Here is a 16,268-nt window from a genome sequence, read left to right as displayed (position 1 = left end):
ACCTGGCTCTGCCTCCTGAGTGCTGGGATTAAAGTCGTGTGCCAGCACTGCTTTTTTTTTTTTTTTTTTTAAACAGAATACTCACTGTTGTCCAATGATTGTCAAATTACTACATTATTGATATGAGTATAGGTGTCACTTTTGGGGGGAAGCTTTTAGGCAATGTGAAATTTGTGTGAACCTAAAACTTACTCTGAGTGATCAGATAGGCTCAGTAGAAAAGATAATCTTAGATGTAACAGCATGGTGACCTTGTCAGCCAAGGCAGAACATTTAATCTACAGTTGTGGGGAGATAGCTGGCCTCAGGCTCACTTACTCCTTAGTTATAGAAAGCACATTGCCTAGGAGCCCACAAAAATGTTTTTATTTCTTTTGGAACTCAAAGCAAGTGTTGTCTATAAGATGGCTTAGATTATACATCTTTATACCAGTGCATTGATATGTGCGTGCGTGCGTGCGTGTCCTGTTATGTTCAATCCATATCTCCCATCTGTTCTGGCTAGTTTTTTGTCAACTTGATACAAGCTAGGGTCATTTTGAATGAATTGAGAAAATGCCCCCACAAGATTGGCCTGTGGGTGAACCTGCGATGCATTTTCTTGGTGATTAATGTGGGAGGACCTGCTTCGTGTGGGTGGTGCTACCTCTGGCTGGTGGTCCTGAGTGAGCAAGCCATGGGGAGTAGTAAGTCAGTAAAGAGCACTCCTCCATGACCTCTGCATCAGTTCCTGCTTCTAGGCTTCTGTGCTGACTTCCCTGGATGAGGGGCTAGAAGCTATAAGGTAACATGCCTCCTCAGGTTGCTTTTGGTCATGGTGTTTACCACAGCAATAAAGCCCTCACTAAGTCACCCTCCTTCCCTTGTGCTGGGATTACAGGTGCAGGCTGCCTTACCCTGTAGCACAAATCTTAACAGGTCTTATTGATAAAAACAAACCCGGACCCAGTTTTTGGGGTGAATACTGAAAGATCAGAGAGACAGAACAGGCCACAACTAACCTCACCTCACCAATTCCTAAGCTGATCTTGTTTCCTCAAACTGGAAGCCTCTGTGTTCTCATCTGAATGGATCTCAGCCAAACTGCTGCTCAAAAGCCTTTTAAAAGCTTCACAAAGCTCTAGTTCCTGGTCCTCACACCTTATATACCTTTCTGCTTCCTGCCATCACTTCCTGGGATTAAAGGCATGAGTCACCATGCCTGGCTGTTTCCAGTGTGGCTTTGAACTCACAGGGATCTCTGTCCTCCAAGTGATAGGATTAAAGGCGTGTGTGCCACCATTTTCTGGCCTCTATATCTAGTGGCTATTCTGTCCTCTGACCCTAGATAAGTTTATTAAGATGCACAGTATTTTGGTGAACACAATATCACCACTTTACCCAGCTTCTCTGTAGGTGATAGAGATCTGAGTTTACATCTTAAAACTTGCACAGCAATCACTTTTCTGAGCCACCCCCAGCTGTATTTTTAAATTAAATTTTATGGAGGAATGAAGCTTGACTCCTGCTTCACAGCATCTACAAAAATTAACTTACAAGTCTATGGGATGGCTCAGTGGGTAAAGGCACTGACTGCTAAGCCTGATGACCTTAGTTTGATTCCCAGAATCCACGTGTTGGAAAGAGAGAACCAACTGTCATAAGTTGTTCTCTGTGTCGTGACATTTACACCCTCCAAAATAAATAAATGTGTGTGTGTGTGTGTGTGTGTGTGTGTGTGTGTGTGTGTAAGGGGTGCACGGAAGTTAGAGGATAATATCCCTGGAAACCACATGGTGGAGGGAGCGGACCAACTCCTGCAGTGTGTCCTCACTTTCACTACTCTGCTGTGGCATGTGCTCCATTCGCAGTAAAAATACAGAAATTAAAAAAAACAAAGATTATAGCTGGGTGATGGTGGCGCATGCTTTAATCCCAGCACTCGGGAGGCAGAGCCAGGCGGATCTCTGTGAGTTCAAGGCCAGCCTGGTCTACAGACAGAGATCCAGGACAGGCACCAAAACTACACTGAGAAACCCTGTCTGGAAAAACCAAAAAAAGAAAAAGGATTACAAATGTTGGGAAGGATGTGGAGAAATCAGAGCAGTAGCTCATGAGACTGTAAAATGCAGTTGCTATGAAAAATAGTTTGGCAGTTCTCAGAAAATAGAGTTGTCATGTGGCCCAGCAGTTACACTCCTAGCCATGTTCTCAAGAGAGATGAAAACATACATTTATACAACATTAGGGACAAGTGTTCATATAGCAACCTTATTTGTAATAGCTCAGAAGTCAATGACCCCAATGCTGCCAGCAAGTGAATGGAGAAATATGATATATCCATATGCTGGAATGTTGTTGATAATCAAAAGGAGGAAACTACTATACATAGTACAAATTGAATGAACCTTGAAAACAATTATGCTGTGTGAAAGAAGCCAACCACAAAAGACCATATTATTACAGGATTATATGAACTGCCTATATTAAGCAAACCTAGATAGTGGTAGAAAGTAAGTAGTTGCCATATTCTGGGAGAAGAATGGAAAGTGACTGCAGTTATGTGATTTCTTTTTTTGGGTGATTGTGGCCCAATTCTGTGAATATGCTAAAAACTAATGACTACTGTACTTTTTTTTTTTTTTTTTTGGTTTTTCGAGACAGGGTTTTCTCTGTGTAGCTTTGCGCCTTCCCTGGAACTCACTTGGTAGCCCAGGCTGGCCTTGAACTCACAGAGATCCACCTGCCTCTGCCTCCCGAGTGCTGGGATTAAAGGCGTGCGCCACCACCGCCCGGCCGACTACTGTACTTTTAAAATGGGCAATTTTCTTATTGTTTGAATTAGATCTTAGTAGTAAAGTTGTTATTTTTTAATGAAAAGAGCCAAGTATAGAGTGCATATGCTTACAGATGCCGATTGTGAATATGAGTGCTGAACATAGTAGCAATACTTCTTAAACTTTAGTGTGCATATAAATTATTTCAGTATCTTATTAGATTGCAGATTTTGATATAGGAGGTTTTGTGTGGATTCTGAAATTTTTTGTTTCCTAATAAGTTTTTAGGATATGGGTATTATTATATTTAGATTTATATAGTAAAAAGTGTGGAGGATGCTTTAAACAGCTTTCCAAAACCCAGGAGGATTTGTTCAGTGTTTTGTGGAGAGAATTTAATTTGGTGGAAGAGAGGGGCTTAAGAGACAAAGCTTATGTAAAGACAAAGATCACAGGATGTGTGCTATTTGTGGAGGACAGCAGGTCTGCTTGTGGACATGTAGGGGTGGGTACTTAAATCTTTTGCACCTTAGAAAACATAGCCCCCAACTTTGATCATTTCTGTCTTTGCAAAATTTTCTCTTTCTCCCTGTCTAGCATTTTTGTTTAACTTCTTTTATATCTGGACTTAGGTAGGTTGGCATGACTTGTGAGATCCTAGGAGCAGAGGGGTTGGCTAGTGGTTAAAACATTGTATGCATATTTTTTGATTGAATGTTTTGGGTGTTGGTTATGGGATCATCAGTTATTTCCCTTGCCCTGGAGCCTGCCTAATTATCCACCTGAGCTTCAGACAAAGTACCTTCAGACTGGGTTAGTGCTTGGACCCAGATGAACAAACCCCTTCCTTTAATGAGGTACCAAATAAGGATGTCTTTCTAGATGGTCCAAGTTAATTATAGCTATAGTTTACAGCTTTCCTTGTTTTTCCACTTGAACCAGAAGACTCATTTGAATGTTATTTAAGTAACTTTTGGTTCTGGACACAAATATTAAAGCCAGGTCATATGTTATTAACATTTATATTACTTTGTGAAGTGCTAATGATCCTTTACGTCCCAAATCTACTCTCAGCTTGCCCTTCTGATCTCTTCTCCCTGGGGTTCTGGAAGCATTACTGTCCCATACTTCACCAACTTTGAGTTCCCCAGCTTCTTCAGTAGTTTATACATAAGCCCACTCTTCTAGAGGACAGACAGTTCACTGTCAGGGTCCTTACCTCATAGCCACATGATGGAGTCAAAGCTCTTCTTCTGTTTTCAGATGGCAGAAGTAGGACTTAGATGATAGTACACATGGTTCTCTCTCAAAAACACTTCCATGCCTGGTCCAGTACTCTTGTGTGTTTATAGTTTGCCCTTCAATAGATTTTCTTTCTTTCTTGAGTATGTACCTGTTTTATTTTCTTGCATAAAGTTTTTTAAACATGATTTTTCTAGATGCTTTCTGGTATCAAATAAATATTTTTTCCCCAGATACTTTTTAGGCATTTTCAAGTGTTTGTGTATTCTCTTGTTTCAGCATGTCCAGGTAGTGTGCTTTTTTGTTAGCATACTTAGATCATAGGAGAGGATTTTTCTCAATTACTTAAATATTCAGACTACTCAGTTCTTTGTGGTTCTTCTTAGAAGACACAAAGGCAGTGTAAAATATGTATTAGTTCTGAGGCATCTTCCTGGTATATGGGAGAGGGATAAGGTAGAGTAGAGGCCAGGCCAGAACTGGGGTAAGGCATTCAAAATTCTAGGTCACAAACTTAAGGAAGCACAAGGCTATACAAGTGCAGGATCAGTACCTGAGACTGAGTACCTTCTCAAATTTTGAACCCTAGATTCCTTGCTTGCACTGGCCTGGTCTTGGCCTTAAGCAATTAGATCATTTGGAAATAATGTCTAAGATAGTATGATACTGTAAATGAATGTTCTAGAAGAGTGTTTCTCAAGTTTTACATTTATAACAATCACCTGGAGGTCTTGTTAAGAGTCAGATTCTGGGGCTGGAGAGATGGCTCAGTGGTTAAGAGCACTGGCTGCTCCTCCAGAGGACCCAGGTTCAATTCCTGGCACCCACAGGGCAGCTCACAACTACTGTAATTCAGCTCCACTTGATTTGACACCCTCACATAGACATACATGCAGGCAAAACACCAATGCACATATAAGAAAAAAAAAGTCAGATTCTGATTTAGTGAGTCTGGGGTAGTTCCTGAGTTGTGCTTTTCTTTCCCTCCCTCCCTGGCTGGGGATTGAACCCCCGACCTGTGCCTGCTGGGCAAGAACTCTAACAACACTCAGGTGATTCATGTAGTTCTTTGGTCCATGCTAGAGAAATTCACTAAGGTGAAATTGGAGCTGACTTCTCCAAGAGTAACTTGGGTTTGAATAGGAAAAGAAAGAAAAGAGCATTACAGGGAGAAGGACTAGCAGGGAAAGGCCCAGGGACAGCAGTGAGTCCCATGGATTTGGGGATTATAATTAGATGAGCTTGGCCTGGAGTAGGTCTGAGTTGGTAAAGACTTTTCAATAAGTAGCATGAAACTTGGACATTAGTTATTCCTTTAGAAATGAGATCCTTACTTGTCTGTTCCTGAACCTCCCAACTGAACTTTTCTGGATTTTTCCATATATTTGTTCCCTCTTGGAGTATCTGACCTCTGTTCCTGGCAAGGTGAAGGCCTGAGTCAGGACACCTGAATAAATTCTGTGAGGCAGCATGCAGAGCAGAAGGAAGGAAAGTGGTTGATTTTGTTACCCAAATAGATTCAGCAAAGCCTTAGGGTTTTTGTTTTGTTTTGTTTTGTTTCCTTTTTCTTTCTTTCTTTCTTTTTTTTAAATTTAGCTAGGACATAGAAAAGCCAGAAAGCTTGGCTTACACAGTGTTGAGCACTCCCAGTACACACACAGATAATACTTGCTATTGTGTAAAAATTGACTTAGTAGTGGAGTGAAGTTCTGTGTTTCATCTCAAATGTTTTATTTAAAATGTCTCCTCCCCTCATTCCCTCCCTGCTTCTTACATCTTTGTGACATACCTGTGTGGATATGCATGCATGCATGTATCTGCACATACATGTGGAGGCTACAGTTGACTTTGATGTCTTCTTCCATCGCTCTCTACTTTGTGTATATATTGGGGTAGGGTCTCTCACCTGAACTGAGAGCTGAACATTCTGCTAGTTCAGCTCTCTGACTTGCTGGAGATTCCCTGCCTCTGTCTTCCTAGCATGGGGATTACAGGCAAATCAGATGGCATTTTCTGTGGGTGCTGAGGATTGGAACTGCCATGTTAATGCTGTATAAGAAGTGCTTTATCTACTGAGACATTTGTTTCCCCAGGCCCTTAAAGTGCTTTTCTGAAGTTATTGAATTGGTGAGAAACCAGGCCTTGAGCAGCTTAAGTACTAACAGAATATTTTTAGTAATGTTTAGTTAATTTTTTGAGAATTTCATTTAATGTATTTGGAGCTTGTTCATCCCCTTCTTCCACTTCTCTACCTATCCAGCGTCAAGTTTGTTCTTTTCTCTCTCTCTCTCTCTCTCTCTCTCTCTCTCTCTCTCTCTCTCTCTCTCTCTCTCCTTTTTTTTAAGGTTTCATTTATTTTTTTTCCTTTTATTTTATTTTACAATACCATTCAGTTCTACATATCAGCCACGGGTTCCCCTGTTCTGCCCCCTCCCACCCCCTCCCCTTCCCCCAAGCCCACCCCCCATTCCCACGTACTCCAGGGCAAAGCCTCCCCCGAGGACTGCGATCAACCTGGTAGACTCAGTCCAGGCAGGTCCAGTCCCCTCCTCCCAGACTGAGCCAAGTGTCCCTGCATAAGCTCCAGGTTTCAAACAGCCAACTCATGCAATGAGCACAGGATTCGGTCCCACTGCCTAGTTGCCTCCCAAACAGATCAAGCCAATCAACTGTCTCACCTATTCAGAGAGCCTGATCCAGCTGGGGACCCCTCAGCCTTTGGTTCATAGTTCATGTGTTTCCATTCGTTTGGTATTTTTTTTCAATAATTGAGTAAATCCGAAATTTATTATAAGCCACAGTCGTCCTAGGGACCTCCATGCTATATATATAGCCTCCATGGTTCTATGGGTTGTGGTCCGATTATTCTTTATTTTATATCTAGAATCCACTTAAGAGTGAGTACATACCATAACTGTCTTTCTGGGTTTGGGTTACCTCACTCAGGATGATTTTTTCTAGTTCCATCCATTTGCCTGCAAATTTCATGCTTTCATTGTTTTTCTCTGCTGAGTAGTACTCCATTGTGTATATGTACCACATTTTTTTCATCCATTCTTCCGTTGATGGGCATCTAGGTTGTTTCCAGGTTCTGGCTATTACAAACAGTGCTGCTATGAACATAGCTGAGCATGTATCTTTTTGGTATGAATCAGCATTCCTTGGGTATATGCTCTTTCTCTCTTTTTAAAAAGTTCATTGAGTTCAGTTTGTGTTGACTTGTGTGTGAGGCATATACCCGGCTGTGGTCAGTATACCAGTGTCACACCGTTGAAGAAAACTGACTCCCTCTCCCAGCAGCAATCAATTGCCAATAGTTCGTCAGCTAGACTTGGGGCTTTGTGCCTACTTCCCATCCTCCATGTTGGGAATAAAGGAACTTTTTTTTTTTTTAATTTATTCATTTGAATGTTTCTAAGCCCTTATCTCCTTTGCTGTCAGAGAACACTTCCAGCCCAATTTGGCATAAAACTGTTGATTGACTCAAGTACTAGAATTTCGGTGTGATTCTGTACGGCCCTAAAGAAGCAGAAGGTGCACTCTGAGTGCCAAGGATGTAGTAATATGGAGTAGAGGTTTTTGACAGGGGCAACTTTTGTCGCCCAGAATGAATTTGACAATGTATAGATGTTCTTTCTGGATGCTACTGATTATATACGGGACACATTCTCCCCCCTCCCCATAAAAACCACCCCCAAATATCAGTAATGCCAAATTTGAGAGCCCGTAGGTAGAACCAGCTTTGAGTTTAGAAGGTCATGTACTTCTAAGGTCAGTAGCAGGGCAGGCGCCAAGTATCGCTTTGCTCTGGTCTAGTGTTCTGCCTGTTCCTATTTGGCCATTCGTGTGGTGCTTTATGGTAATATTTTATCTAGCTTCATATCTTACTAATTCTGAATCATATTTATCCTAGCCATACTTGATTGTTTGTATACTGTAAACTTCCCCCCCTTCCTATCCATGTAATTTCCTTTGCCTAGAACATTCCTCTCATTTCTGGATTATACTTCACAATTATTCCAAGAAACTTTGCCTGGTTTATAACAACCCAGACTGGGTCAAATCCCACCTTTTCATTCTTCCATAGCTTATTTTTACAATTATCAGACTTACAGAGTCTGATAATAAATATGTCCATTATCCTATGAGCATCTTGGGAGTTAGGACTCCCAGTCTTGGATTACATAGCTCAGCCACGCAACATTCATTCAGTCATAAAACCTGAGCCATATTAGCAGCTGAAAAAGGGAGAAATCAACATGAAGTAGTGGCGGGAAAGGCTTCGTAGAAATTGTAAGATGTGCAGTCTCCTCCTTTAATTCCTGAAAATATTGATGAGTAGATGAGCCTCTTATTTTTGGTGGGGACAGTTCTAAGTCAATGACATATTTTTCTGGTGGTGTCTTTCTATAGGTTGATATGTCAGACCTCTCTCCAGAGGAGCAATGGAGGTAAGTGTGCCAGTTTGGGTCCCACAGGCTAACTCAGTAATTACGTAACTACTCTTTTTCTTCTCTGTCTGTGGGATGCAGTATCTTACGACCAGTTGGACAGGTCTTTTGGAAACCTTTCCAAGGATCTGGGTCACTTCTGAACAGTTCACTTGGTCCTAGAGGAAGTAGGTACTTGTACTAAGCATCCTCCTGTGGTGAAGCCAGTTTTGCCATTTGCTAGCTACATGATGTGGGATAAGTTATGTAACTTCTTCCCGCCTCTTTTATCACCCCCCTTTTTTTTCTTATATTGAGGATTGAATCTAGGCCTCATACATGTTAAACAAGTAGCATACCACTGGGCTGTAATTTCAGCCCTCTTTTTACTTTTTATTTTGAAACAGAGTCTGATCAAGTTGCCCAAGCTAACCTTGAACTCACTGTGTAGCCCTGACAGGCCTAGAATTGACCATCCTTCTGCCCCAGCCTCTGAAGTAGCTGGGATATAGGCTAGTCATACCAGGCCTGACAGTTCACTCCATTTGTTGGTTTGTTTTTTGTTTTTCGAGACAGTTTCTCTGTGTGACTTTGGAGCCTATCCTAGAACTCACTTTGTAGACCAGGCTGGCCTTAACTCACAGAGATCCACCTGTCTCTGCCTCCTGAGTGCTGGGATTAAAGTTCCATGCCACCACCAGAAATTCTGGAGATTTTTTAACTGTATGTAAATATGTAAGAGAAAGAAACCAGGATTAATGTTGTTCACATCATTTTACATGAACAATGATTTAAAAGATTATGACCAGGCTAGGCATAGTGGTGCACACCTTTAATTCTAGGACTCTGGAGGCAAAGGCAGTTAGGTCTCTGTGAGTTCAAGGCCAACCTGGCCTATGTAGGCCAGCCTGGCCTATATAGTGAGTTGTGGTCTCGAGGGAAAAAAAAAGAAAGAAAGAAAAAGAAAGTGAAAGAAAGAAAGATAGGTTAGGGCTGTTAACCTGAAAGGGCACAGGAAAAGGGTGATAGAAACAGGAAAGATTTTTCCGTTTGTTGCTTTAATGCAATCCTAAGTACTAAAGGTTTGGCATTGGGAATGAGGTGTGGCTGTGTTCTTTGTTTTCACAGAGTTTAGGATTAGGTACAATGGATTAAAGCTGTAAGTAGGTATATTTTTGTTTCATTGTAAAATATGTATATATGTTTTTAGACAAGGTTTCACAAATGTGTTTTAGACAGGCTAGCCTCAACTTCATAGAGATGCATTTGCCTCTGCCTCCAGAGTGTTGCAATTAAAGATGTGTACTCAATTCTCTTTCTTATACAGCACAGACCAGAAAATGCCAGCTTTAGATTGTTTCAGATATATTGTCCAGTTGTCTGATTATTGAACTTCCTTGAGCCCTTGAAGAAGCTGTTTACTTGATACTGATGATGAAGACATGTTTGGATTAGTACAGACTTGAAGCAGTTCAGAATTTTTTAGCCTTTAGTTAGTCCTAAACTTGCTTGCTGGGGCTGGCAAAGAGGTATGATGAATAAAGCAAGACTCTAGAATCAGCACACTTACAATGTTACACTCTTCTGTGGTGTGATAAGTGCTAAGAGTCTAAGGCTTTATGACTATAAACTCTGCTTTCTCCATCTAGTTGAATCGGTTGAAATCGGGTTGAAATGGGCAGTGACACAAGCTTCTCCTGGCATTTCTTTCTTGATTCAAGGAAGGTTTCTTATGTTTCTGCCATGAGGGGCGAGCAGCGCATCATTCATCTCTAATCCTAATAGCTGTGCTTTATAAATTGAACCCGGAGAGCTTCTATTCTAACCCATGTCCATCTTCTCAGACTTGGGTCTTAGCTCCTAGTTTTCATGGTACCCTTCAGTTGAAAAACCCAGGGCTGGGGCTAGAGAGATGGCTCAGAGGTTAAGAGCACTGGCTGCTCTCCCAGAGGTCCTGAGTTCAATTCCCAGCAACCACAAGGTGGCTCATAACCATCTGAAGTGAGATCTGGCGTCCTCTTCTGGCATGCAGGCAAAAAAAAAAAAAAAAAAAAAAAAAAACGTTGTATACATAATAAATCTTAAAAGAAAAAAAAAAAAAAAAGAAAAACCCAGGGCTGCTGGGCATGGTGATGCACACCTTTAATTCCAGCACTCAGGAGGCAGAGGCAGGCAGATATTTGAGTTTGAGGCCAACTTAGTCTACATAGTGAGTTCTAGGACAGCCAGGGCTTTGTAGAAATACCCTGCCTCAAAAACAAACAAACAAACAAACAAACAAACAAATAAATAAATAAACAGATAAATAAGCAAGCAAACAAATAAATAAATGAAAAACCCAGGGCCATGTTCTGAGCTATTGGCTAGAGGGATACCCTAGGAAACACTGTTCCTTACCACCACACCATCCCTTCCTTGACTTAACCCTGTCTTTTTGGCTTTCAGGGTCGAACATGCACGTATGCATGCCAAACATCGTGGCCACGAAGCCATGCATGCCGAAATGGTCCTTATCCTCATTGCTACCTTGGTGGTGGCCCAGCTGCTCCTGGTACAGTGGAAACAGAGGCACCCCCGTTCTTACAACGTAAGCCACTTCTCATTTTTTAAAAATGTTCTTTGAGACAGGATCTCGTGTAACCCAGGAAGGCCTTGAACTCATTAAGTAGGTGAGAATGATTTTGAACTTCTGATATTTCTGTCTTTACCTCCCAAATATGAGGATTACAGGTATGTACCTCCACACCTGGCACTTCTCACTTGTAGTCATCCAGAGACCCTTTGTAAGTGTCCTAGGGTCCAGTTTGACCCAGGGCACATGTAGGCAGATGAAAACAGTAGCAATGAATTTTCCATATGGAATGATAAGTAATTTGTGGGATATGCATGTATGTGTGTCTAAAGAGCAAGTGATTTGGTATATGAAAACAAGGATAAAACATGAGACTCCTTTCTTGTTTGTTCCTTTGTTTTGAGACAGAGTCTCACTATGTAGCTCTGGCTGTTCTGGAACTCACTCTGTAGACCAGGCTGGCCTCAAACTCACAGAGGTCCGCCTACCTCTGCCTCCCAAGTGCTGGGATTAAAGACCAGCACCACCACTCTCAACCCAACATGAGACTACCTTATGGTCAGAAAAAGTAGATATTTCCTTTTAAACATTGTGAGACAGTTCATGATGTAAATATCAGAAATCATTCATTCAGAAGGGAGAAGATTACTTAATTGGGAAAGCCAACACTAGTCTTAGGAGAATGGGCTAGATTTCATTAATCTGTATACCAAAATCCAAAATCAAGCAAATAAACAAAAAGACAATGGAAGGAGTAAAGAAAAAAAAATATAATACATACAGAAAACAAATAGTTAAGTGGTATAAGTTCTTCCTTATTAGTAATGACACTTAATTCTAGATAGGTTAAATTCTTCCAGTAAAATGTGGAGATTGGTACAATGGAGTAAAAAAAAAAATCCTTTAATTCATCAGCATGCTAGGTATATAAGTCTCACCTTAGATATCAGGACACACACACCCAAAGTGAAAGTAAAAGGATAGAAAGAAATATTCCGTGATAGTGATAGCCAAAAGAATGGCAGAGGGCATAAATTCAAGACCACCCTCCTCTAAATATGTCAAGGGCAGCCAGGACAAAGAAAGCGGGTCCTTTCACAGAGGACCAGAATTTGGTGTTATTTACAATCACCTGCAACTCCAGCTCCACATTATCTGATACCTTCCCTTTGGCTTCTGCAGGCACCAAACGTGTGCACATTCCATTCCTCCAACCCCACATATATATGTAATTAAAAATAAATTTTGTTTTGTTTATTTTTTTGAGACAGGGTTTCTCTGTATTACCCTGGTTGTCTTGGAACTCCACTCTGTAGACCATGTTGGCCTCAAACTCAAGAGATCTACCTGCCTCTGCCTCCTGAGTGCTGGGATTAAAGGTATATGCTACAACCTCCTGGCTAAAAACAAAATGTTTTTAAAATGAAAGGAAGGTGGGGGTTTAGATAGGTGGTTCAGAAGTTAAGAGCACCAGCTGCTCTTCTAGAAGTTCTGAGTTCAATTCCCAGCAATCACATGGTAGCTCACAGCCATCTATAATGAGATCTGATGCCCTCTTCTGGCATGCAGGCATACATGCAGGTAGAACACTGTATATATCATAAATAAATCTTTTTGTTTGTTTGATTGGTTTTTTTGTTTGTTTTTTTCAAGACAGGGTTTCTCTGTGTAGCATTGGAGCCTGTCCTGGAACTCACTCTGTAGCTCAGGCTGGCCTCAAACTCACAGAGAGATCCATCTGCCTCTGCCTCCCGTGTGCTGGGAATAAAGGTGTGTGCCATCACTGCCCGGCATAAATAAATCTTTAAAAAAAAAGAAAGAAAAAGGAAGGAAGGTGGGATGGCTATACTAATGTCAAACAACATAGGCTTAAATAAAGATTACATGTGATAGCATGTTTATGTGATTATTGTATATGTTAGTGAAAGTACAATATAGCAAGAAGATACAATTATAAATGTGTACATGACAAAAGAGCCCAAAATATGGGAAACAAAAATTGATAGGACTGAAGGGAGAAATAGGCAGTTCTATAGTAGCTGAAGAAATCAGTATTCCCCTTTCAATAATTGACAGAAAAGTGACACAGAAGATCATATATCATGTAGAGAACTTGAAGAACATAGACCAGTCAGACTGGTCTAGGTTGGCTATGAACTTGAGACATTCCTGCCTCAGGCTCCCCAGTGTGGGGATTACAAGTAGGCACCACCATACTTTACTCGACATTCACCAAGTTCTTTTTTTTTTTTTTTTTCTTTTAGTTTTTCGAGACAGGGTTTCTCTGTGTAGCTTTGTGCCCCTTCCTGGAACTCATTCTGTAGACCAGGCTGGCCTTGAACTCACAGAGATCCACCTGCCTCTGGCTCCCAAGTGCTGGGATTAAAGGCCTGCGCCACCACCGCCACCTGGCCCAAGTTCTTAATGTTTTAAGTACTTTACATGTATAAACTCAGTGAAACCTCAGAATAATTTAGTGAGTAATGCTTTCTTCAGTCAGAGATGAGTAACTGAAATAGAAAATTGGAATAGTTTGCTCAAGTGATAAAACCATTAGGTAATTTTACTTTATGACTTTCAGTCATAATCACTAAGTGCTTTTTTTTCCTGCAGTATATGTTTAGACTTGTAATATTGCCAAAGATGGTTAGGGGTCTGTAGCCAACTACTGTGCTGTCTCATTTACTTAATTAATTTATTCATTTTGGTTTTTCGAGACAGGATTTCTCTATGTAGCCCTTGCTGACCTAGAACTCACTCTGTGGGCCAGGCTGATGGATCTGCCTGCTTCTGCCTCCTGGGTACAGGGATTAAAGGTGTGTGCCCTCACCACCCAGCTGTGCCATCTCACTTTATTTCTGTAATAGTGGTATTAGGTAAAAGCATAGAAGGTTGAAGCCTGCGAGAATATAGCTAGGCAGAGGTAGGATTAAACCCATGTTATTTGTTTCCCATTTCACATTTTCAGCTCTGCTCTATGTGGCCTCTGGAAATGATTTTCTGTCAAGGGAACTAAGGAATAATCTGGATCATAGTGGAAAAGAAGCTGACCTTTGTCCTTGAGTTTGCTCAAGTTTCAGACCACACTGGTCTATAGCTACCTCAGGTATTAGCATATATGACTAGTAGAGATATGTACCTTCAGGTCACAGTGCATGAGATGCTCACATGATACCAAGAGTTTCAAAAGAGCCATCATCCCACAGCTTAGCTATCTGGGTGAGCTTCATGTGTGGACCCTGCTCATGCTTCATTCTGTCATCTGAGATGAAACACTTGTAGTTGCTGTGTGTACTCTACAAAATAAGATATTACCACAAGGTTTCATTGAGCCCTGAAAAATAAAAAACCATTAGAACAAGTGTAGAGTGACAACCCTTTTGGTATTTCTGTTTTTATTTGTTTTTCATTTTATGTTTACAGGTGTTTTACCTACATGTGTGTCTTTGTACCACATGCATATAGTAGCATTGAAGGCCAGAGAGGGTGTTGGATCCCATGGGACTGATGTTACAGTTGGTTATAAGCTGCCACATACGTGCTGGAATTTGAACTTGGGTCCTTTTAAAGAGCAGGAAGTGCTCATAGCTACAAAGTCACTAAGTTCAGTTCTCAGTACCCTTCCCTCCTGGGGCACTCATTATATGCACATAGTAAATTTAAAAAAAAGAAATCTTGAAAAAAAAATAACTGGCAGTGGGGGCACACACCTTTGATCCCAGCACCTGGGAGGCAGGTAGATTTCTGTGAGTTTGAGGCCAGCCTGGCCTACAGGTCCAGTTCTAAGACAGCCAGGGCTGTTACACAGAGAAACCCTGTCTTGAAAAACCAAAATAAATAAATAAACAAAATAAAATAAATAAAAAAGACTGGATGTGATGGTAAATGACTTTCATCCCAGCAGAGGCAGGTAGATTTCTGTGAGTTCAGAGCCAGCCTGATCTACATAGTGAGTTCCAAGACAGTCAGGGCTATATAAAGAAACCTGGCTTAAAAGCAAACAACAATAGAATAATAAAAAGTAACATTTTAAAAAGAAAAGGAGAGGAATTTGAATTGACTCTCTCTATATAATTGTTTTGAGTTAAGGTTTCTCTGTGTAGCCCTGGCTGTCCTGGACTCACTCTGTAGACCAGGCTATCCTCTAACTCAGCAACCTGTCTGCCTCTGCCTCCCAGTGCTAGGATTAAAGGTGTGCACCGTTATGTCTGGTTTTGATGTTATATTTTTAAAACTTTATTTAGTTTGTTTGTTTGTTTGTTTATTGAGACAGAGTCTTATTGTGTAGTTCTGGCTGGCCTGGAATTCACTCTGTAGACCATGTTGGCCCTCAACTCACAGAAATCTACCTGCCTCTGCCACCCAAGTGCTGAGATTAAAGGGCTGCACTCCCATGCCTGGCCCCAATCTTTTTATAATGTATGCAACAAATATTTGGATTGGAACTGAAGCGTCAGCTTAATAAACCTGAGCTCGATTCCTGGAACCCATTGTTGAAGGAGAGAACTGACTCCTGACTGAAAGTTGTCCTTTAACTTCTAAACACAGCTAGTAATAAATTATTTTAATTCTTTTGCACTACATCTTTATTTAGTTTACAGAAGGATCTCTAAGTATAGATTGTAAAAAGGAAAGATTTAGTGTAATTTACATTCATTTTAAAACTGCTCTGTGGTGGTGGCCCACATCTTTAATCCCAGCACTTGAGAGGCAGAGGCAGGTGAATCTCTGTGAGTTTGAGGACAGCCTGGTCTACAGAGTGAGGATCCAGGACATCCAGGGCTACAGAGAGAAACCCTGTCTCAATAAAACAAAAATAAAAACTTGCTGTACACAAATTTAATTCTGATTAGTATGAACAGTACTTTCATAGATCTACTGCATATAAAAACTTTTCATCAAAGCATTAACAATGAATAAAGTAGCCTGACTGCATTTAAACAAAACTGGCCATCAAAGCCATTACACTTAGTGCTGGTAAGAGTCAAGAGCCCTCGATAAATACAGAACACATCCTCAGCCTGCAACTTCATCTTTGTAAAGGCTGTATATAATTATTGATAGAATATTGGTCTATATACTACATGCCAGTGCATTCTACAATTCTACAGTTAGATGTTTTATCTTTTTTTATTAAATGTAATCTATACATATTTATAATTTCATCTAGGAAGAATTCCTTCACTGTGGGGAGAAAAAACTTTCTTTTTTTTTTTTTTTTAACAGGGTTAGATAAAATTAGCTCATGCTTTAGTGCTGTGCAAATAT

At 40.7% G+C, this 16,268-nt stretch overlaps 1 protein-coding gene across 3 annotated transcripts in view; it reads left to right on the top strand.

Annotated features, from left to right (window-relative positions):
* Rnf121 (ring finger protein 121) overlaps nt 1–16,268 on the top strand; it is a 68,568-nt gene that overhangs the window by 21,907 nt on the left and 30,393 nt on the right. For all 3 annotated transcript variants that reach the window (XM_076548812.1, XM_006993296.4, XM_076548815.1), the window contains exons 2-3: nt 8,412–8,449; nt 10,874–11,015. In XM_076548812.1, the coding sequence (XP_076404927.1) occupies nt 8,418–8,449; nt 10,874–11,015 (174 nt within the window). In that variant the 5' untranslated portion in view covers nt 8,412–8,417. The remainder of the gene's footprint in view (nt 1–8,411; nt 8,450–10,873; nt 11,016–16,268) is intronic.

Source organism: Peromyscus maniculatus, chromosome 1 (genome assembly GCF_049852395.1).
Source record: "Peromyscus maniculatus bairdii isolate BWxNUB_F1_BW_parent chromosome 1, HU_Pman_BW_mat_3.1, whole genome shotgun sequence".
Classification (NCBI taxonomy): Eukaryota; Metazoa; Chordata; class Mammalia; order Rodentia; family Cricetidae; genus Peromyscus; species Peromyscus maniculatus.
This window is presented reverse-complemented; position numbering and strand designations above follow the sequence as displayed.